Source organism: Grus americana, chromosome 6 (genome assembly GCF_028858705.1).
Source record: "Grus americana isolate bGruAme1 chromosome 6, bGruAme1.mat, whole genome shotgun sequence".
Classification (NCBI taxonomy): domain Eukaryota; kingdom Metazoa; phylum Chordata; class Aves; order Gruiformes; family Gruidae; genus Grus; species Grus americana.
Genome location: NC_072857.1, coordinates 25,744,596 through 25,767,233, shown reverse-complemented (window position 1 = coordinate 25,767,233; position 22,638 = coordinate 25,744,596). Strand labels below are relative to the sequence as shown.

Genomic DNA, 22,638 nt, shown 5'->3' with positions numbered 1-22,638 from the left:
TGAGGCAGTTTTTTCCAGTACGGGAACCTAACGCTCAATCTCACAGCAGAGTTTTTTCTTACCAGTGAAATGACCTAGAAAAGCAGCATGCCACCTACTTATCAGTAGCGCTATATCACAATTTAAACAAGGAGTGATGAATATCATATCCAATCAAAAATGCCACGGGACTTTATAATAGCAAAATGTATTTACACAAACCGCTATCAATGCTTTTGGGAAATACACTGAACTCTAAGGAGGGCAACTAATAATTTTGCTTTGAAGAATCTTCTAAACAATGTTACCAGGACACTACAAATGGCTCCGTGTGAGTCATCTAATAGACTGATTCGACAGGGACTAAAAAGGAAGGATACTGTCTGCTTGCAGGCTGCTTCTTAGGGTATCTCGAAGTGTCAGTACTAAAAATGGGGAAATTTCTTTGAGCACCAGCCCAATTCTCTTCAGTTCAAGACCTGAGCGAACAAGCAGGGAAAAGAGCTCTGTAGCCCAAAGCAGGACTACATACAGACAGCAGTCACGTCATTTTTGAGTGCTTACATTCCTGGGGATGTTTACATCACCTAAACACACAGGCATCCACCTGCAGAGCCACGTTAGTCAGGGGATCTTGATATAGGAGAGGCTCGTCAAAAAGGCCGATTCAAACACGTAAACAAGAAGTTTTTCTTTTTTCAGCTGACTATACAGAGATTCTCAGCATTTCATCCAGCACCTAAATAACACTCCCACCCTTATCCTATACTTTAAGCACTCTCTTAAGTAAAGACAGTAAAGATCTGCACATGCACTGAAAAGATGCTTGTGCTGGCACAGGACCTCAGCCCTTGTAGGCTGTGGTTTAGCTCACTCCTAACACGCAGATACATCGCCTTGCACTCGTTCAGCAGCACGCGCCAGACCTGCTGTACGAGCATGGTGTCTCTATCTCGTTCACAGCAGGACTGACGCTTTCTAAAAACATTGGGCTCACTGCACACGTACACGGTGTAGTTAAGGCTGCAAAGGTGCTGCTTGACAGTTCTGGAGTTTTGGATCTATGGCAACCTGGTCAGAATTTTTTCCCCTAGGCAAATATAAGAAAGCCCCAAATTCTACCCAAAATTTATGGTGAGGATGAGGGGAAAAAAACAAACAAACAAAAACCCAAACAGGACTTTTCTAGAGGCATCCCAGAGAAATGGCAACCACCCTCACAAACAATCTCCGGGTCAGAGTCAGAGACAGGGTCCCATTCTCCAGGCTCAACCATAAACCTGTGTGGTTGACTATGCAATTTCTAATATCTACAAGAAATTAAGCAGGAATTTTACAGCCCGCTTTAACCGTGCAGCCCAGATTCAATTTTGTTCTTTGTGCTGAATGAAACAAGTGCTCTTGGGGAAAAAAAAACTTCTGGTGAGTCATCAAGGGCTGCATCGTAACACATATGAAGGGAATGGAGAGAAGCAAAAGGAGGTTTCTTAGGCAACCTTTTTTCTGCAACTTCCTAACGTTTGCGCATTTGAATTCTAATATTCTTTTAACATAAGGAATAGCACTGCTTTGTGTTTTTTTTAAATATGCGGTTTCTGTCACTTAAAATTTAAACTTCTGAACCAGATTCAATGACAGCTCTCATTCTCATATACCATCTCTAATGCAAAAACATTTTTACTGATGCCTCTTCTTATAAGAGCAGGAAACAAAGAAAAACTGGTTGAATGTGGCTGTATCTTGTATTAGAGAACAATTTACTATTTTTTTTAAAATATGTGCTGCGTAAGAAATGTTATATATGCTGCATGGAAATATTCTTCTAATAGCATTAATTTGATAGTAGGTGAAGTCTCATGGCATTACTAGACGGCTAATCTAGGTTCGTATTCTAGCAGTATTTTAACACAGCTGACTGTAAAGCGCTGAATGCTAAAGTTCTAAGTTTTGAGTAAGCATATCTTCCAGTTGAAAAGGTTGTATCAAAGGCTCCGCTCTTCTGCTACCTCCTCTTCCCCCCCAACCCCAACCAGGGGCATTGCTTTAATGGGTACCTGTCTTTTGCTGTTGTAGAACAACAGAGAAAAATGAAAAAGGGTTGCATCTGCAGCTCTCAGCTACTTACAACTGGAGGTATTTCCCTTCTCCCTTCCTCTTTCTCCTCGAAAAACAAACAAACCAAGAAAAGGAAGCCATCTGTTGTAGGTAAAAAACATAGCTTAAATTAATGAAGAGACACAAGACAAACCCACTAGTTATAAGGTGGTGTGCTTCCGCACATTCGCTGTTGGGATGGGACAAGTCAGGGGCTTGGAGCACCAAAAAGGAGGCTGCAAGGAAGGTTTCCAATAAGAAGTAGCATTCTTGAAAAGAATAAGGGGCCGGAGAAGCAGAAGGTGAAGATTGTGGAAGGGAGGGATGATGCTGGAGCTCAGCGAGCTGCAGAGCAACAAATGCCGAAGGCTGCCCAGGGGCACTGGCCAGCAGGACCCGAGACTGCTGCACAGCACAAACGCAACTTTCTGCCCACCCCTCCAGACAGCGCCAACGTCCCCGCTGGGAACGGAAGGGAGGCGAAGTGAACCTAACGCTGCTGCCAGGGAGGGGAGAAAAGCAGGTAGGCGCGTGGAATTCTAAAGGTAGGAGAAAAGCTCACATCTTTTTGGTTCTTAAATAAGCCCCACTACCCAGATCTACTATGGACTGCCATTCCCACTGCCTCTCCTGTGACCCAAGCCCCCTTATCAATGTAAGTAAGCGTCCCATCACATTAAAATTGTATACGCTGGCTGCATCTACTCTGAAACTCGGCTGACTATCCCACGCCTGGTAAGTAAGGGAGCAAGACCTGCATTCTCACCCCGATCTTAGGGACTGCTTGGAAGGAAAGCCTTCTGAAGGTGCTCAGAGCCAGCGGAGCTGTGCCTGTCTCCACACCGACGATCAAGGGACCAGGACTGGAGACACCGGGAAGAAGGATGCATCTAACAGCATGCCTGTCCTCTAGTGTGCATACAACTAGAATTTATCGATTTTATCTGTATAAATTATTTTAATAACCAGGATATTTTCAATTCAACAAGTAGTATTCAGGAATACACAGAAAAGTATTTGGCATTTGAAAACTATCTGTGCAACCATCTTCATTTATTCTTCATCAATGCCGAAATCCTCTTCATCATGCTGAAATGCTGAAGTGCCCAATTCTTAAACAACATGTGCATGGAAAACTTCTCAAGAAAACCCCAAAAAAGTAAAAAAAAAAAAAGACCAAAGAAGCCCCCCAACCCCTCAAAGCAAAGCACGACCCCTAGACTCCGTACTTTCCCCACAGTTATAACCAAAAGGCCTCAGGATAAGAATAAATGTAAACAGCGCTGGTAGTCTGGCCCACAGTCAAATGTCCTTTTCGCTGCACAGCATACAAAAGCATAATGAATACTTTTGGCCCAAATCAACAAAATATTTAAGAATGTACTTGAATAGTTTTCTTAATTATGGCTATTTTTTTAAATCTAGCTTCGCACTGTCAGGTTTGCTAGCAGTTTTTGAAACAAGTTATTTCACTTTCTTTGAATTTACTGCTGTACTTCAATTTTCAATGTAATTTGGATCATGAGAAATGTCCTCTATTTCAACAGTTATAATCTGAATCATTATCAAGTAACCAGTCAAGCCACAAAATGCTGACTCCTTTATCTCCCCCATCATTGTAATTTCCGTCTTAGAGGAGGAATTCAGTTAAACATAAAAGAGAGACTTCTGTAATACGAGATTATAGACTACTACAAGAACAACAACTACTTTACAATTTTTAATGCCTAGATAATTTTCAAAACGGCATGTCTACATTTTCAAAACCAGAAAGCACCATATATATATAGAGAGAGAGAAGATAAACTAAGTAACAATTTAAAAAAGAAAAAAAAAAAAAGCTGTCACTGTCCACAGGAACCATGTCTAGTCACGTTTTCAGTCAGTCAGTCAGCTAGCTGAGGGTCATGTCATTATTTAGTTTCTGTAGAAAAAACACAAGTACAAAAATAGTATCAAAAAGCAACATACCTATTTTTATTTAAAAACATATATATTATAAAACATAATCATTACAACACCACATAAATAAGACCTTTAATATATTTAGAAGAAGAATTCCAAAATTTTATATATGCTTCTCTAGCTTTTAAAGAGGTACCTCTTTTTCTGAGCAGCATGGGAAAGGCAGCAATTTTTCTGCAGTATACTGTTGATACAAAATATAGCTAACTTTTTTTTTAAAAAAACATTTTTGCACAGAAAAAAAATTATACATGTTAAACTTCAGGATTTTACTAAGGTTTTAACTTAAAAGAAAAAAAAAAAAGAACACAAATCAAATCAGGATATTTTCAGGACAAGGATAATAAAAGACAATAACCAAGTATTTCCTAACAGCGAAAATGTTTTTCAACTTAGTAACTAACTAACTAATTATTTAAAAACATCAGTGAACATTTTCAGAAGGGGAAAAATGCAATGAATCCATTTGCTGTGGGTTAAAGCCAATCAGCAATGATTATTAAGAGACACAGAATCCAGCCCAAGAGATCTGTGTTTTGCATTTCTAATATAGTGCTAGTTAGAAGCTCTGCTTCCTAAGGACTACTTGAAAGCTTCATGAAAAATGTTTGGGGTGGGTTTTGGGGTTTTTTTTGTTTGTGGGTTTGGGGTTTTTTGGGCAGTAGTGGTATTTAAATAGAACTCCTAGGTTGCAATGAAGAGATTAATTGGAATTCCACAATATATTCTTCTGAAAGATACCAAATTCTTTCCTTCCTCTTCTATTTTTGAGCGATATAATTTACACAACAGGCATCGGACAATTGCAGTGAGGTTCTCACGAAATACTCAAAGCAATACAAAAACCTGAGTAGAGCACGCAAGCTGGGCAACACCAAGAGTATTAACATCGCTTCTGCTTTTAGCAACTGCCTAGAAGTAGACACTGTAGTTGACTTCTCAAGCCTACACCGACTCAAAGCAAGATGGTTTAAAGTGATTATTTCAACCATTAATACTTACTTAGCATAAGAGGGGAGAACCTCACCCAAAAAAAACTTACATTAGAACTTAAAGTAGTTAAGAGAACCTTATTGGTCTGTATTTCCATCATTTCTCTGCTACTTTTAACTAGTCATATAAACAATTGAATTTTCATTGACTTGTAGGAGAGCCAGAGCCTGCAAAATTCATTAGATGGATTAGTTTAGAATATTAATACATATGTATTCAAATTTTCCTGATAAACAAAGGTTGTTGTAAGATAATAGACTGTTCTTGTGATCAGAAGTTTACATTGCAAGAGCATTATCAGTAGCACACCATTACCATAAAACATTTTTAAGAAACAATTTTGTAAATTGTATTAAAAAAATTATTTATGTAAGAAAAATATTATTGGGGAAAGAACTTCAAAAAGTTAGATAAAACCTGTGTTGAAATATTTTATTTAAATTGAATTATTAAATTGAATTAAATTTATTTTCATATAGATTCCATTGAATTCACGTGTCTTATCACAGATTTTAATCAGAGAACCTTGCATAGAAAGGACTATTGCAGAAATCCAGCCACCTTGTTAGCGATAAGAGGCAAGCAATGTAACAGGACTTTAGAAAGGATTTTTTTAAGAGGCAATGACTTCCTTAAGTGAAAACTCACAGCAATTTTAGCTAAGATTATTTCCTCCAGCTGCAATTCAAAAAGAACAACAGTTAATATTCTCACATCTTCAAAAAAAAAAAAAAAGTACAATTTCAGGGTAGAGAGAATTACATCCCCCTTTTACATGCACAATTTAAGGCTTTAATTGAAAGAAAACTATAAGTCTCTAAGCTACTGCAAAACTTGTTGGTCAGTCAGTCCAGCGCAGAGTCACAGAGTAGTAAGCCTGATTTAACGGACAAGCCCTTTTAAAAAGGAGCACAGATAGAATCTTTCTTTTATGTATGTCATTTGAATTTGAGGAACTGGCTAAAGGACAAAAAGAGAGCAAGTAATTTTGTCTGTCTATCCTAAGAAGAGCTAGATGCTAAGGCAACCTGCTAAAAGACTCGGAATCAGAAGCCTGATGTACAGGATGTAGCAAGATGTAGCACAGTAAATTTGGAAAGCTCTTCTACCTGTGTTAGCGCTGGGACACAGCAGCTGAAAGGCTAACCAGAGGGGAAATGCTCAGCAGTCATTCGCACCAGAATCGCAGGTAATCTGGCCAAGACAGATTTAGGGTGTCCACCTTCAGATGAATTAAAACTAGTACTCTTTATGATTTGAAAATTTACACAAATGCAAAAACCTAGGAAAGGACAAAAAGCTCTGCTGTAATTTTGCGTGTGTAAAACAATTAATCTTCAAATGTGGCCTTATTGCTCCAGTTTTCTAATTAGATAAAATGGCACAACAGCAAAAGTGTATGTCTTACCCTCACCTTAGAGGGGAGTTCAGGTTCCTAAATAGTCAATAATAGGTATATACTAGAATTTTTGAACATAATTTGAAATAAAGTAAGTTTTAGCCTTTTGAAAATCCCATTTGATGACCAACTGCACCTTTTGTCAGCTGGAAACCTTAAGGAATCTTCTCAAAAATCACAGTGGAAAAGTGTGTGCTTGTGAATGTGTGCACATGTGTGTGTGTGAATTAAAAAAAAATTAAAAAAATGTTTTAGCTGGACAATCAGAAAAGAACCTCCCAGTCTTCTCACTCTTACCTCTGCTAACAACAAAGAAACAAGAAGTAAGGATAAATTACCTTTACAATTTTGGATGCATATCATATCTACACTTTTTTAGTAAAAAGTAGTGAAGGCAGACCTGGTATTGCATTACACTTTACATCATAGTTCTTCCTGTAGTGATCAAGAGACTGGACTTTTATTATTGAAAGTCACATTCAAAACAAACAAAACCTTTGTACAAAGATAAGAGCATGGGTACGAGTTACTTAAATTTGCGTTCACCAGAGTTGCTCATTAAAAAAAAAGTTTCAAATGAGTTTTAGTTACAATTCAAGGCAGAAAAAAGAATGCCAGAAATCCTTTTTTTTCTTTTTAAAAAAAAAAAAAGCAAGTTGTATATAAAGACTAAGGCCACCGTTAGTAACTGCTGCTTAGCAAAGAACAACATGAAAGTCCTTAGGGAAAAAGGAGGAAAAGAACACTATGGGCAAAATCTTTTTTGGTCTTTGCCGCTCCCAGGTCACAAAGAGTATCTACACAAAGAAAGGTACAAGGAGTGAAACTTAGAAGTAAAAAGAGATGCAGAGAGAGTCAGGATTTCATGTGATGTTTTCTGAATAAGTTGAAGCAAAACTGCATGTCCCCTATAAAGATAATATGGCTACTGAAATTATTTGGAAGCTACAGTAATATTTGGGAGTTATTTTGTAGAAAACAGGGCTTAACCTTTCCCCCCCTCAACTACAGTTCTCCTTTAGTAATAGTCCTAATGTTAAAAAAAAAAAAACCAACAACAAAACTACAACATAATTTGAATCAAATCAATGTTTTAAAAGACAAAGTGAATTTTGGTCCCTGAAGTATCTAAAACCTCTCTATGAGCTCAGCCAGCTTTCACAGGCCATAAGCATGAACTAATAAATTCTCAAAGTAATTATCTTAAACATACACCTCAATCTCCTATCACACATTCCAGCTACATCTGATTTCTGAGAATGCAGATGACCCAAACATCCCAAACCTTCAGTTCTACATGGTAACCTTCCCTGTCCTTCCCATGTCCTTTTTTTTTTTACCCTTTCCCTCCTCTGCCCTTCAAGGGCTGAACTCTGCATCTTTATCCACCACCACTGCGGGGGCACGTGTTTTAATGAAAGAAAAGACACACACAAGCTGATCTCGGTTCCATTGTTTATTGTTGCATATTCTTTTCAATGTTAACTGATACTCTTATGTACATAAAGTGAATATTTCTGTGCACATCCAGATTGATGTTAATCAACTGGTTCATATTTGTTCAAATATTATAAAAATAGATTTTTACTAAAATAAAGTGTACGTGTGCATATATAAGCATACACACACCCATATATACATATATATGTATACACACACATATATTACAAATTAATTTTCAAGTTGTTAGCTAAAAATAGATTTCAAGTTTATAATTATATGTTCATACCTAACTTCAACATGCTTTGCCTATCACTATTTCAAGTAGTTGAACTTCAGTTTAAGTAACAGCTCAGACTGGGTACTCACCTGCTCAGTAAGTTCTCTGACGTTTGTTAGATTCTTCTGTAGGTGAGTCTGCCAACCTTACTTTAAGCCTGACACCATTCACAATCTTGCCATGTAACGCAGTTATGGCATCACTGGCACTTGCTCTATCTGCAAATTTTGCGTAGCCCACATTTTTTCCAGCCACCAGGTAAACTTTTATCAAGTGTCCAAAACGACTGGGGAAAAACAAGAAAAAAGAAAAAAAGATAATTTACAGGTTTTGCTGCAACATAGATACCTATTATCTGATCTGAAGTAAATATAGAATCATAGAATTGCTTAGGTTGGAAAAGACCTTTTTTTTCCTGCCAGGCAGCTTTCCAGCCTCTCCTCCCCAAGCCTGTAGCGCTGCAAGGGGTTGTTGTGACCCAAGCGCAGGACCCGGCACTGAGCCTTGTTGAACCTCATGCAGTTGGCCTCGGCCCATCGATCCAGCCTGTGCAGATCCCTCTGTAGAGCCTGCCTGCCCTCAAGCAGATCAACACTCCCACACAGCTTGGTGTCGCCTGCAAACTGACTGAGGGTGCACTCAATCCCCTCGTGCAGATCATTGATAAAGCTATTTGAGAAAACTGGCCCAGTACTGAGCCCAGGGGAACACCGCTTGTGACCGGCCACCAACTGGATTTAACTCCATTCACCACAGCTCTCTGGGTCCAACCACCCAGCCAGTTTTTTTACCCAGTGAAGAGCACGCCCATCCAAGCCATGAGCAGCCAGTTTCTTCAGGAGAATGCTGTGGGAAACTGCGTCAAAGGCTTTACTAAAGTCTGGGTAGATATGATTTGGTAGCCGCAAAAACTATATTCTTATAGGTGTACTATATTTTCTTGTGCTGCCCTCCTCCAAATCTCCCAATTTTCATATCCCATTCTCTAGAATTCCAGGCAGCACAGAAATAAAATCAAAAGTTCGTAGGCAATGTTTTGTACAGAATATTACAACAGAACCAGAAGCACCAGTGATTTATCTCTTATTTAAAAGAATATGTAAAGCTAATCAATACCACAACAAAACAAAATAAACACACACGCACACACAACCCAGCAGGTAATTCAAAGGCTGAACTTGCAGCTCACTTAAATGACCTTGCTCAGCTGTGATTCATTTTTGAAAAGGTCTCACTGAAATGACTCAGAAAGCAAGTGCAAAAGCCTTGTGGAAAAACCCAGATTTCCAAGTCCTCAGGAGATTCCTGGACAGTTCCTTAAAAAATGTTTTCAAAAAATAAAGTCTGCTTGCTTCATACTCAGGTTATGCAAGTGTCAAGACTAGGATGCATAGCCTTTTTCTTCTCCAGCATCCAGTTAAGAAAATCTAGTATGTCAGATAGGTACAGTTTTAAATTCCACACAAGTACATATTCTTTCTTTTCCCCTCCCGGTGCTTTGAAAGTATTTTGTTTTTCCAAAGATTTATTGCAAATGCCAGCTATTACAAGAGGGAAATAATGTCTTTTTCTTCAAGAATACACTAAAAATAAATAATATAAAATACTGGGGAACAGCTGAACTATAGATTTGTTTTAAAGATGGCAATAATTGTCTCTCAAGTCTTTGCTCCTCATAGGGAGGTAGCGTGAAAGGACAGTTGAAACAGTGTCATTAAGATGCAAACCATCAAAATGTCTCAGGACATAGGAGAAAAGAGACCTCCCTATACTTACTCCCCTAAATTACTGTGGAAATTTATCAAAATACCTAAATTCCTTATAGAAATATGTACGAGAAAGTGCCAAATAAATTAGGTTATAAGAACAGCAAGCACTACACTTTTTGGTTAAAAAATTTTAAAAGAGTAGACATTTTACTTCAGATTACGTTACTCGATAATAAAGCTGCTATACTGATGATGTTGCATCTGTGTTTCAAGGTAAATTCCATTACACGCTTGTTTCATAACGCAGCTGTTACCTATTGATCACTTACTACTTACTGATCACTGTGTACTGTCTTTTCTGGAAAGAGTTTTCATGATGACCATCTTTATTTTCAACATTTATTTTAAACATGTCATGATTATTTTTTTGGTTACAGAACACTTATTTGTAAATGGAGTCTTACCAAAACACATCCTCCAACACATTTATGGGTAAAGGATGGGGATGAAAAAGTATGAAAAGCCTTTCCTTCACAGAAGTGTCAGGTGGAACTTTTTTTTTGTGTGGTGGAAGTATGGCATCTGTTTGGGGCTGAAGTAACTGTGAGCCAGAAGTTCCTCCAAATGCCTGCTGAAACAGGGGAAAAAATGCAAGTAAAAATTAACCAATGCAGGGGGAGGGAAGTAATTTTACCTTATTTACAATTTTCGTTCCTATCACAGGACATAAACAGGCTCTACCAGTTCTCAATTAATTTGTTTACTCTGTATATTTCATTAAATTGGACAATAAGTCCAAGTAAGGTCAGACACCTTTACAGGGAATAAAAATGTACAAACCAACCAGAGGTACATCTTAAAAACGTAGCATCTAAAACAGTTACAGAAGAAAGTGAGCAGTGTTCTTCATTGACATGTCTGAAGTTTCTTACAATTCAGAAGAATATTAACAGTATCCATTATATTAACTTACAGGAGGTGTCCTATACTGCTGAGCAATTGCATTGTTATTCCGCAACACTGATGACACATGCGCTGTTACCAGCTGTGTTGCCATTTTTCTGATGAGGCTGCAAGCAGAAGTGATGATAAACTATTTTAAAGAAAAAGCTAAGTTACAGTAATCATAAATTCAGCAAGTGAAAATAAATTTTAATGCACAACTAAAAGTATCTCTGGAATTCTGTGAACTCATGTAGATAAAAATCAAGTCAGGCTTTCATGACACTCTAAATATGATCCGAAAGTATACATGCTAACTGCAACTCACTCAAAGGACTCATGTATTTCTACGTATAGAGATACAAACCTCTTGTTTGCTTTTTTTAATACTCTGGCAGGGAATAAAAAAAAAACCAACACGACACAGACCACTACATTTTGTAAAAGGTGCCTAAAAGGCAGAAGGGACAGAAAAAAATGTAACCTGTTTCAATAAAGAGCACAGAGATTCAATTCAGAAGTCAGAATATTATCACAGAAAGTTTACTTTCAGGTCTCATTTTCCAGTAATTTTTCTTTGTTCTGTTTGGGAACAAGAAAAAGCAATTGCACTTTTTGCATAGATTCACAGCCCATGTTGTAGGACCATGAAATGCCTAAATTTCAGAAAATACTACCTACAAGTATTAAATAAGATCACAGTGACATTGCTGTTACTTCTTATGTAAAATAAAATTAAAAAAAAATTATTTCTTCTAAATATTGCTTTCCAGAATACAAGTTACAACTTCCTATATGTATTGGTACTTACTCTGAGCTATCACTTCCATCTTCTAGGAAAATGACAGTTAATCGATTTCCAGGAGGATACTCAAAACCGTGTAATTTATACTTGGCATATATAGCTGATGCAGCAGTACTGTACTGAATCACAGCATACCCTACAAATACAGTGCACACAGTTTCAGCTGGTACGGGTAAATCCTAAGAACAAACTACACTCATAAAGCACTATGACTAAAGTGCACATTGTCAGGCATGATACAAAATTCTTAAGTCTTTTAACGTACTTTTTTCACCACAGAGTACATTACTTAATAGCAACATCAGTAGCATTTGTGAAGAAAATATTTAACTATATTAGAAAATATTTAGCTATATTTATGCTAACTTGAAAAGCTGGTACTAAAGCAACACAAGTAAAAACATGTCTTCTTCCCTAACCCTGTATTAGAAACAAAACCATATACAGTTTCATTTTAAAATGCAATTATCCCATCAACAGTGAATCACAAGTACTGTAAAGTTACATTTTAACTCTGAATCATTTCCGTTTCAAGCTTCTTGGAGAACAGAGCTCTTCCACGTTTTTCTCAGCAATAGCAAAACAACAAGAAAACTGAAACCAAAACAATCCTTTCAATACAAAACAGTATTTGTTTTGGAATGATTTAATCCTGCTTACTCATGTCAGCTTCTACACACAGAGACACATACGCACACCCTATTTCATGTTGAAAACTCAGGAGATCTGTTTAGAGAACATGAAAACTACGTCTCATATTTTTCAAAACTTTTTCTCCTTTTATTCAGCCCAAAACTATTAACTGAATTTGACCAAAAAACATTTCTTAAGGTTTTGATTCTGTCCTTGAGATTCTATTATCTGAAAACAGAGGTATTTAAGGCTACCTGTAAATAGAGGTTCAAACAAGACTAAATTTTTGGGTTTATGCATCAGTGATAGCAGCAGCCATTGATACATAAAACATTAATTCTTTCCAACAAGTGTACTGTATTTGCAATCCAAATGAACTGAAGTACAATTAAGATTACTTCCATTCATAAAAAGAAAAAAAAAGTCTTTTTGTACTTTCACTTACCACTATTAGTATGAGGATCTCGCTGAACATCACAATATTCCAGTCCTGGGACTAGATCAAAGAGGGCAAACAGCTGCTCTTGGATAAAGGGAAGCTGCGATACCACTGACAGACGTTTGGAGACTGACTCTTGAATTCTGCTCTCATTTTTTTCAAAACTACAAAACTCTGGCTGCCCACCTCAATAATCAACACAAAAATAAATAATTCAAGTCATCACACTAGCATGCCTTCGTTTCATACATATTTTTCATTTAACTTTTAAAAGCAATCTAGGTCAACTCTACACTAAAGGTAAAGTGCTTATTTCACCAATGCAGGTCACAGAATAAATCGGCCAACTAGAGGAAAGCGAGCCATAAAAATATAGAAACGAAATACTTGACTCCTTTCTAACTCCAACACTCAATCTACTATATAAGTGTTGATCTCAGCCTCCGTTAGCTTCCCTTCTTCCAAACTGCGTTCTTACTTTGTGACCGTACTCAAGTCTACGAATCATTTTTAGTATAAAAAGCTGAGACTTACAAAATGGAAGTGTATTTCCTCTTGGTTCTTGCCTTGTGTTATTACTATAATAATCATGTTCAAAAGACTCCGATGACTTATTTTTAGGTTCAGCCAAAATAGCCCTGTAGCCTGAAAGAAACAATCACACATACAGCAACACCTCAGCATATCTGAATTATCTGACCGGATCTGCATTCTCCAAGTACCGTATTTAGAAGCATATTATTCTAAAAACCCAGAAAGTGCTGGTTTAAGGAAAATAACTGATTTATAACTCTTGCAGTCTGCCATAATAATTGCCTGAAAATTAACAGCTTCCACGTAGAACTACTCCTAGTCACAAGCTAAGCACAACAGAGCCTTCTTGCTGTGAGGGTGACTGAGCACTGGCACAGGTTCCCCAGAGAGGTTGTGGAGTCTCTGTCCTTGGAGATATCCAAAAGCCATCTGGACATGGTCCTGGGCAACCACAGTGCCCAGGTGACCCTGGTTGAGCCAGGCAGGTGCCAAGATGATCTCCAGAGGTCCCTTCCAACTTCAATCGTTCCGTGATACTTGGCAGGATTCAGAGACAGTCCAGAGGCAATCACCTGAACTTCCATGCTCTAACAGCAGTTTATGCAGGTTTTGCACTGATCTAGGTTTTGCTTTTATGAAAGAAATAGTTATTACTCTCAGGCTATCCAACTAATTTCATTTTAACCTCACAGCAAAAAGGAAATAAAATTTAACTGCTAAGTAATCTCAGATTCATATTCCTATGCAAGAATTGTCACAAATATAATTTTTGTAGAACCACTTACAATAGATATGATGTAGCAATACCACGTATATTACTGGAGAAAAAAGAAAAAAACCACACAAGAACTACAAAAAACCAACCACACTCACACACCAAGTTGTTTCATATTTGTGATTAAGCAAACATTGAACAGGAGGTTGGACTGGAAGGCTGCTGTTAGGTTTCCCCAAAAACCTTTCTCCTCCTGGATAAACTTCAGCCCCTGACCACCTTGGTGGCCTTCCACTGGACTCACTCAAATTCATTAACATCTTTTTGGTACTAGAGCATAAATAGCCAATGGCTGGTCATAAAGCATACAAAGTCTTCCATTCTGTAACAGATTAATCACGACATTAAATGAAAACAAAAAAAACCCCCACAAAACAAACCAACCCCCAAACTTCAATTAGGATGTATTTGTTCCTAAATAAATGTAATCAAAACAGTATCCCTATGGATTATCAAATATATTTTATATCTAAATTCATTTTATATCAAATATATTTGATTAAAAATGCATATTCCTAGGGATACATTAAAATGAGATTTTCCTCTGTATGAAGCCTACATTACAGGCAAATAATAAAGCATGAAGGAGAATTCTATAATCATTTCCAAACTCTTTTCACTGGTCTTACTTGCAGTTTGGTCCTGCAAGAATGTAATCAGGTGACTGTTCTCAATGAGTGTTAATAATACTGTTTTTTATTTGCATAGAACTTTGTCTCAAGATATGTTTACATCCTAAATAATTTACCTGCAAACAAAACTAAAAATTAAAGGTACATTAATGATGATACACACTTATTGTGAAAAACTTGAAAGAATTCATTCAGATTCTTACTTCGATCACACTCTTCAATTGCTCGGGCAGCTTGCGATGGTTTTAAATACCTCACATAGCCCAAACCTTTACTTTCTCCAGTAGTCTTGTTTTTAATAATGCTGCAATATTCAATGTCTCCATACATCTAGAACAATTAAAAAGCATATTAATTTACAATATTTGAAAATGCATTAAAGTTCCATGTGTTAAGCCCTTCTGATAAATTAAGACAAAAGCAATTTGAAATAACAATTAACAAACAGCAAATCAGTACCTTAAACTTCTCTCGCAGATCTTCCTCTGTATAGGATTTTGGTATCATAACAAAGATTCGTGTAAGCTCCTCATCTTCAACATCTCGGTGGCTTCCAGAAGCTCTTGACTGTGCAATAAATACCTAATGAAATAATTACATAGACATTAATTACTGGAGAAAGGGTCTTAACCACATATCAACAAGCAAGAAAGATAGTTTGTTTTAACAAGTCTTTGTATTTATCTTTAACATTAACTAGCTTTCCTAATATGGAAAAAAAAAAAGAACATCTCTGATCATAAATGCATCTGTGACAAAAGGCCTACAAATATAATACACCCCAAATGGTTTCCCAAACAGGACAGAGGCCAGCAGAAGTTCTCACTGGGGATAAGGAAGAACGTTCAGGTGTATCAAAGCCTGATTCACCAGCACTGCCAATGTCACAGGTGGCATGTGAGGCAGCAAAAAATGCATTGCTGCAACAGGCCTAGTATAGCAGTGGTAACAAAAAATAAGCAAGCAAAAAAACAAGCCTAGCTGCTTATTGAAACTTTCCTACTGCAGTCCATTGCTCAGTTGGGCCAAAGTCTGCAGGTCTAGTGCTCCGTGAAAGTTTGTTAACTTCTCACATCTCTAACTGTTAAAATCCTTTTTAATTATTGAAATAAATTTCATCTCAGAAGTGCAACCCAGAAGGCACCCAGGAAAAAAAAAAAAGTGAACAAACGAAGCCAAAAGAACCAAATAAGAAAAATGCAAACAACCTTCAAAGTAAGCCTCTTATGCAAAAACAGGAACTGATATCACAGAGCTCTTACATTATTTTTCTTACAGTCACGCAGGGGAGGAAGGAATACAACTCTCATATTTTGGCTTCTAACCACAAGGTCTTCAGAAAATATTTTACTGACTGAATCGCATTTTCAAATGAAACACGTGTAATCTTCTTTCACTGTTCAAAGTCATTCATATCTTCTTAGTACTTGGGGGATATGAAAACAATTCAAAAGGCCAAAAGCTGCCAGCCAGCCAGCTCCGCTGATGAAAAAAATCCCATAATTGTTTCGAAACAAACCTGTACATAACCTACAAAACCAATATAAAATATACTTACTTGCAAAGACAGTGCTATTTATTCACATCGATCTTGCTTACAAGAAATAAAATATATTGCTTTAGAATATTTCACAGAGACTCCCTCAAGGTTGGGGTTTTTTTTAAAAAAAAAAAAAGCTAGTTTGCAGGTACTGCATTTTCTCCAGGACTGCTGCAGCTTATGCCACGCGTGGGAACTTCAGGCAAGGGTGGCACCCACTGAAGAGCACCGCCATGCGCGCAAGCCCCGCAGCCCGAAACCGCCCGGGTTCGACCCAAAAGGGTGACAGCATCAGCACCAGCAGCGCGTGCGGAGAGGCGGCCCCAAGGCGCGGCTCTGACGCTCCCCGTGGCGGCTCGCTGCCCGCCGCCAAGCGAGGCGCCCAGCTCGCTAAGGCTGTTCCAGGGCTGCTCCCGGCGGGCCTCGGCCACCGGCCGCCCCCGCAGCGCCCCGCTGAGGGGCTTCCCGTTACCCCCGCGTAGGCCAACACGACCTGCAAGCGGCAAGCTCGGGGCGCAGCGGCCGAGGCCTGCTTCCCTCCGCGGCCGCCATGCTGGGGAGGGAGCGGGGGGCACCCCGCCGGGACTCGCTCGCTTCCTCTGGCCCCGCTCCCCGCCAGGAAGGGGGCGGCGCGGCGCGGCCCGGCGGCGGTACCTTGATGGGCTTGGTGTCGGGGACCAGGCTGCGGCCGTGCATCTCTTCCATGGCCCGGCAGGCCTGCGAGCTGCGAGCGAACTTGATGAAGGCGATGCCGCGGGACTCGTTGGTGCGCTTGTCCCGCAGGAGCCAGATGTTCTGGATGTCCCCGAAGGGGGCGAAGCGCTCCCGGATCAGCGCCTCCCCGGTGTCCTTGCCCAGCACCACGAAGACGCGGCTGTTGGGCGGCTCGTCCAGGCACTCGGCCGAGAGGCGGAAGCCGCTGCCCTCCTCCATAGTGGGGCCGCCGGGTTCCCGCGCCGCCGGGGACCGCTGGCTTTTCTCGGGGGCTGGCGGGGAACGGCCGCAGCGCCCTTTCCGCCGGGGAGACAACATGTCCTTCCCCTTCTCGTCCTCCTCCTCTTCCTCTGCGCCGGCCGCGCCCCTCCCGCCTCGCCGCGCCCAGTCAGGGCCGCGGCCTCGCCTGCGGCGGGCGGGACTCCCCTGCTGCCCCACGCCGGGCTTCAGCACCCGGCCTGCGGAAGGGGCCGCGGCGTCGCCTTTGGCCGGCTTGTGCGGCGTTCCCCGCGGAGCGGGGCTGCGCGGCAGGAGCGCCTCCCGGCCTGCCCGGGGCACCGGCGTGCCTACCCTGGAGGAGACAGGCGCCTGCTCCCCGGCAGCGGGTGGGAAGGACTAAGCAGAAACGAATCGAGAGTGGCGCCCGCTCCTCCCTGTCAGCGCCCGGCCAGGGGCCGTGTCACAGAGGCACCGAACGGGAGGAACCCCCGGAGGTCAGCGGGGCAACCCCCTGCTCGGGCAGGGCCACCTACAGCATCTTTGTGGCCCTTCACTGGACTCCCTCCAGTATGTCCATGTCTCTCTCACACTGGGGAGCCCAGAGCTGGAGACAGTACAGTAAGTGTGGCCTCACCAGTCCTGAGTATAGGGGAAGGGTCATCTCCCTTGTCCTGCTGGTGACACTCCTCCTAATGTAGCCCAGAATACCAGTAGCCGCCTTTGCCACAAGGGCTCATTGCTGGCTTATGTTCACCTTGGTGTCCACCATGACACCTACGTCCTTTTCTGCAAAGCTGCTTTCAGCTGGTCACCCCCAGCACATACTGGTGTATGGGGTTGTTCCTCCCCAAGTGCAGGACTCTTCACTTCCCCTTGTCGGGGGGGAAGATGCTTCCATCAGACAATTCTCCAGCCTGTTGGGTTGGGTCCATCTGGATGGCAGCATGACCCTCTGGTATATCGACGACGACTCCCAGTTTTGTACCCTGTGTCAACATTTCCCTAGCATACTCACTTCTGCTGCAATAATTTATTTTTAAAGGGCCCCCTTCAACCAGAAACTCACTACACTACAATGGTGACCCGCCTCCTTTGTAACAGCACTGGTGTCATGAAGAGAGAGTTCCTCCATGAAGAAACCATTTTCAGGGCCTTTAGTGCTTGTTGTGGTTTAATCCAGCAGGCAGCTCAAATAACCCCCCAGCCGTTCGCTCACTCCCCACCCAGTGGGATGGGGAGAGAATTGAAAAAAAAAGGTAAAACTTGTGGATTGAGATAAAGACAGTTTAGTAGGACAGAAAAAGAAGGTAACAATAACAACGATAATAATGATGATATAATAATAATAATAATAGAAGAACCCGAAGCTGATACTCAGCTAGTTCTCGAGCTGAACTGCCTCCTGGCCAACGCCCCCAGAGAAGCTAAAAAATCTTTGACTGAGTGTAGACACTACAACTACCTGGCAACAACTGAAAACATCAGTGTGTTATCAACATCATTCTCATACTAGATCAAAACCACAGCACTATAGTGGCTACTAGAAAGAAAATTAACTCTATCTCAGCCAAAACCAGGACACTGCTATACACAACAGTGGGGTTTAACATGCATCTTGTGAACTCTCACGATACTGAGGCCCAGGGAACTCGGTGTATTTCATGGGAAACAAACACCAAAAATATATTACTTTTCTGTAATAATGTTCAAATTTCCTCTTTTTTTAAAAGATTTTTTTACATAGATCAAAATGGGTGCTGTTGAAAAAATGCAAGATCTTTATTCAGATGTGTTCTCGGCGCCACACAGTTGGAAGAGATGGAAAGTAAAGACAGGACCAAATCTTTGGGGTTTAGTTGGCCGCAGAATGGGACAAGCTGCAGAATTTTCTTACTCAGATGCAAACTAGAACAAAGGTAAAACAGGTGACATGGTTGAGGTCCAGTATTGGAAGGGACATGTATGAAAAACCCCTTTTCCTTTAGAGGTACAATAGAAAGCCTTACTCATAAGGAGTTACTCTCACAACTGTCTACTTTGCATTACTGCAGATGAATCTGAACTATAATTTCAGAAACAAAAATCCTTGGTCTCTATATTAAAAAGAGATTTTACCAATATCAGCACACCAGGTCAGAAGGTATATAGCTTTCCCAGAGCTCTGTAGTATCAATGGGCAGATTTTCATTTGTTAAGTCTTAAGAGAGCTTTTAGATTTTGTTTGCTGGTCACTACCCTCTACTGGCGTCGTGGTGCGCTGCAGTTGTTTTGCTCAGAACACTTGACTGAATACTGTCACCTGCTAGTAAGCTGTGACTTTTCTTGTGTTTTTCATACAGTCAGTCTTGAAAAGCAGTGGAACATCCAAAAATGGAAATTAATTCTGTGTGGCTTTCATTGTTTTTATTTATATTATTTGAATATAAATTATACTATTTGAATCAAGCTTTTAATTACAAATGCGGTCCTGGTGTTTTTCTGGTTACTAAGGTGCTGTAGAATTGGCTAAGTTTTTGATTTTTCTGTGATTTCTAGGAAATGTTTTTGACATTCACTTTCTACTGGGACTTCCTCCATAAAAAACATTATCAGCATATATTAACTTTTTTTCATTAAAATTTAGTGAACAAATCATACAGATGTTAGTACAAGTTTTTAAAAGAAAGCTAACAAAGTGGTATCTAAATCCACTTTAGACAATGGGAAGAGTCAGCTCTGGAGGACAGAAGAGAAATTTGGTCTTGATTATAGGTATTTCAGTAGTCTTCAGTACAAGAGTAGGCTTCTGTTGACAGAGATGGGTTTTAGTAGGGTTGGAAGGAAACACTAAAAGTCTTTCATCTTCTGTCAAGAGATTCCAGGAACTGGCTATTAACAACCCTTTTTCTAATGCCCTTCAGTGGAGCACAGCCTTGATGAATATCATGTCCATCTGTAGATGCTCATTTTCAACAACTGTATGAAATTCAGGTTGGATCTTCTGGATACTGGAATTACAAAGATATTTACATAGTTTAAAAGTAGTAAGTAGTTGTATGTGAAATGGTGCAAAGAACTGCAAGGCTCCATATTGCAAAAAGGATTTATATTTGACTTATTAAAGTGACACAATGTATACCTTGTGCATTTTATATTATGTGTCATTTCTGCTCACATTCCTCTTGGATTCTAGGCACATTATGTTCAGGAGCATCACACCTTTGATTTGAGACCACTGATGTTTTAATAAATACATGATGTTGGGCCAGCCTTGTATTTTACTGGTTTTTGGTTTTCAGGAGCTGCCTAGAGTGTGAATACACTGACGGAGTATTTGGAAAACCCTAAGAAATACATTCCTGGTACAAAGATTATTTTTGCTGGAATTAAAAAGCAGAATGAAAGAGCTGATCATTGCGTACTTGAAAAAGCAACTTCATGAAACACTGCTGCAGCAGCTGTAATGTCAGTGAAAATTGTTTTGAATTTTGACTAGCTCCTATGTCAAGTTTTAGTATTTTGATGTTATTTATTCATTAAGGACTGGCCTTAGCAAAATCAAATAAGGATATGTTTTAAGATCCTGTATCCTAGTAACATTGGGAGGTGAGCATTATTTATATTGTGTTATATATTTCACAGACCTTTGTGGAGTGTACTTTAGAAATACTGTTCCATTCTATAAGGAGATCTGAGAGCCCAATTATACAACTAGTTATTCAAACATCCACTGAAACCATTGTGGCTATGGAAATAAGAAAGTGCCTGTAAGTATTAGGACTGACAACTAAATGAAGTTTTTCTTTTGAAAAAAAAAACCCAACCGTTCAGCATTATCATCTGTGAAGGAAAGTACCATACACAGTAGGTAACAAAACATAACTTTACATTGAAAGAGCACTATATAAGGATAATGGAAGCAGAATATCAGCAATATCAGATATTTTCAGGGGACAAGTAATCCTTCAGTAATGATGGTGTCCTAAAAGAATCTTGAGGAGATACCTGAATACCTATGACCTTTTTTGGTTTAAAAATATAACCCCATTCATTGTATTGTTAGTGTTCCTTTGTGTATTAAAAAACCATAATCACCTACCATTCATTCTTCAGAGTTGTGGATTTTTTTCTCCATTTGATGCTAATATATTAAGGTATCCTTATCCTCTTAACATGTAGGATGAATGAGGGCTAACTAGCTCAAGCAAATGATAGTACTAGATATTTTCACTAATGGTAGAGGATTGATGAAGGTGATTAAAGTTCTCCTAAAACCTCCTTGTGAATCTCTGCCACTTGAATTGTGATTTACAATTCAATTCCCTGTTTACACAAATGTAACATTAAAACATACTTCTCTCAAGCAAGGTTTCCTTATGTCAGCACAGAAGGGAGCATTAGTACAGAACTAATTTGCTATAGCATCTATTCCCAGGTACTCATTTTATCGGTATTGTTCCAGTGCTTACCCAGTAGGGGCTTTAACTGTCTGACAGCTCCATAGAGCTGAACTGCTGTTTTTAAGTAAGGGAATAAGCAAGAGTTGGGTAAAAAGTTCTGTGACACAAGTGGATGAGTATCTGCTTTTTTTTTTCTTTTGTGCTGTACCTAGAAGATACTTTCCCCTTTCAGTTTAACAGTTGTTCACTCTTTAGACAATTAAAGCATCTGCCTGAATGACGAAAAGTTTCTCAAGTGCTTTTCTCAATTGCATTTTGAAGAGCATTATGCCCCTGCCTTTCTGAATAGAGAAACACACTCTGCCTGAGAAATGCATTGACATTTCTCCTTGTGGTTCTTTTAGCACATCTCTGTACGTTTGTACCCGAGGATACCAGGTGAGACTGGCTAAAGCCTGCCTTGCTTCCTGAGTTGGTATTGTGCATCCATACCGATAAAAGGTGCATCATACATAAGGTGAATCAAATATAAGCTGCCTGTACCTCACTGCCGCAGACCTGTAGAATTACCAAGGCAGCACAATCCCGTGGAGCCGACAAAATCCACCTGCCTTTTTGGCCCTACCACAAAAGGCTGCAAATAATCTCTCTCAGGTCCACACATGAAGCTGCAGCCCAAGCGTATGGTGCGTTTGGTTTACTCACCCTGCAATCAGAGGTATAGTTTGATGTATGCCAGAACACAGATCCAACTTTTCTCTGATGCACACCAGGCCAGGTTTCTGAGCATGTTTTACCATGAAAGCATGTCAAAAGGCTGCTCAAGTTACAGAATAGACAAACCACCATGATCATCTTTGTCACATTTTATCTTTAAAAAAGAGGATTATAGTTTATACACAGATTTGGGGCTGCTTAAGATGTTACAGTAAATTGTTCACTATGTATTTTATGCAATGGAGACAACTGCTTCTTCCTTCAGTCTTGACTCTGCTATTTGAGTGACTGTCAATATGCAGATTTTTGTTGTAATCAAGCCCATGCATAAAACCCCCAGCAAACAAACTAAAGATGCCCCAAGACTGTTTGAAGAAATGTATAAACAAGGAAGACCTTGTTTATACCGAGCCTTACAGCAACATTAAATTGCTTTCAGTGTCTACATAC

General features: G+C 39.7%; 1 protein-coding gene across 2 annotated transcripts; it reads right to left on the bottom strand.

The window, feature by feature from the left end:
• Nucleotides 1-3,011: 3,011 nt before the first annotated feature.
• On the bottom strand, nucleotides 3,012-17,433 carry RBM45 (RNA binding motif protein 45). 2 transcript variants are annotated; one of them, XM_054830448.1, is made up of 10 exons: nucleotides 16,814-17,433; nucleotides 15,079-15,201; nucleotides 14,823-14,949; nucleotides 13,213-13,323; nucleotides 12,685-12,864; nucleotides 11,613-11,742; nucleotides 10,833-10,929; nucleotides 10,324-10,490; nucleotides 8,240-8,436; nucleotides 3,012-3,997 (listed from the first exon to the last, which is right to left on the bottom strand). In XM_054830448.1, the coding sequence occupies exons 1-9, from the start codon at nucleotides 17,189-17,191 to the stop codon at nucleotides 8,244-8,246; spliced, it is 1,506 nt and encodes a 501-aa protein (XP_054686423.1). In that variant the 5' UTR covers nucleotides 17,192-17,433; the 3' UTR covers nucleotides 3,012-3,997; nucleotides 8,240-8,243. The 2 variants fall into 2 exon arrangements, with proteins under 2 accessions (XP_054686423.1, XP_054686424.1); XM_054830449.1 differs by having other exon boundaries at nucleotides 10,324-10,487.
• Nucleotides 17,434-22,638: the final 5,205 nt, after the last annotated feature.

Excerpts from the sequence above, each read along its gene's own strand:
- RBM45 (XM_054830448.1), bottom strand. The coding sequence starts at position 17,191 with ATGTTGTCTCCCCGGCGGAAAGGGCGCTGCGGCCGTTCCCCGCCAGCC. Across the intron at positions 15,202-16,813 it reads CCGACACCAAGCCCATCAAG|GTATTTATTGCACAGTCAAG; the intron begins GTACCGCCGCCG and ends TTATTTCATTAG. Across the intron at positions 11,743-12,684 it reads AGATCCTCATACTAATAGTG|GGTATGCTGTGATTCAGTAC; the intron begins GTAAGTGAAAGT and ends CTGTATTTGTAG.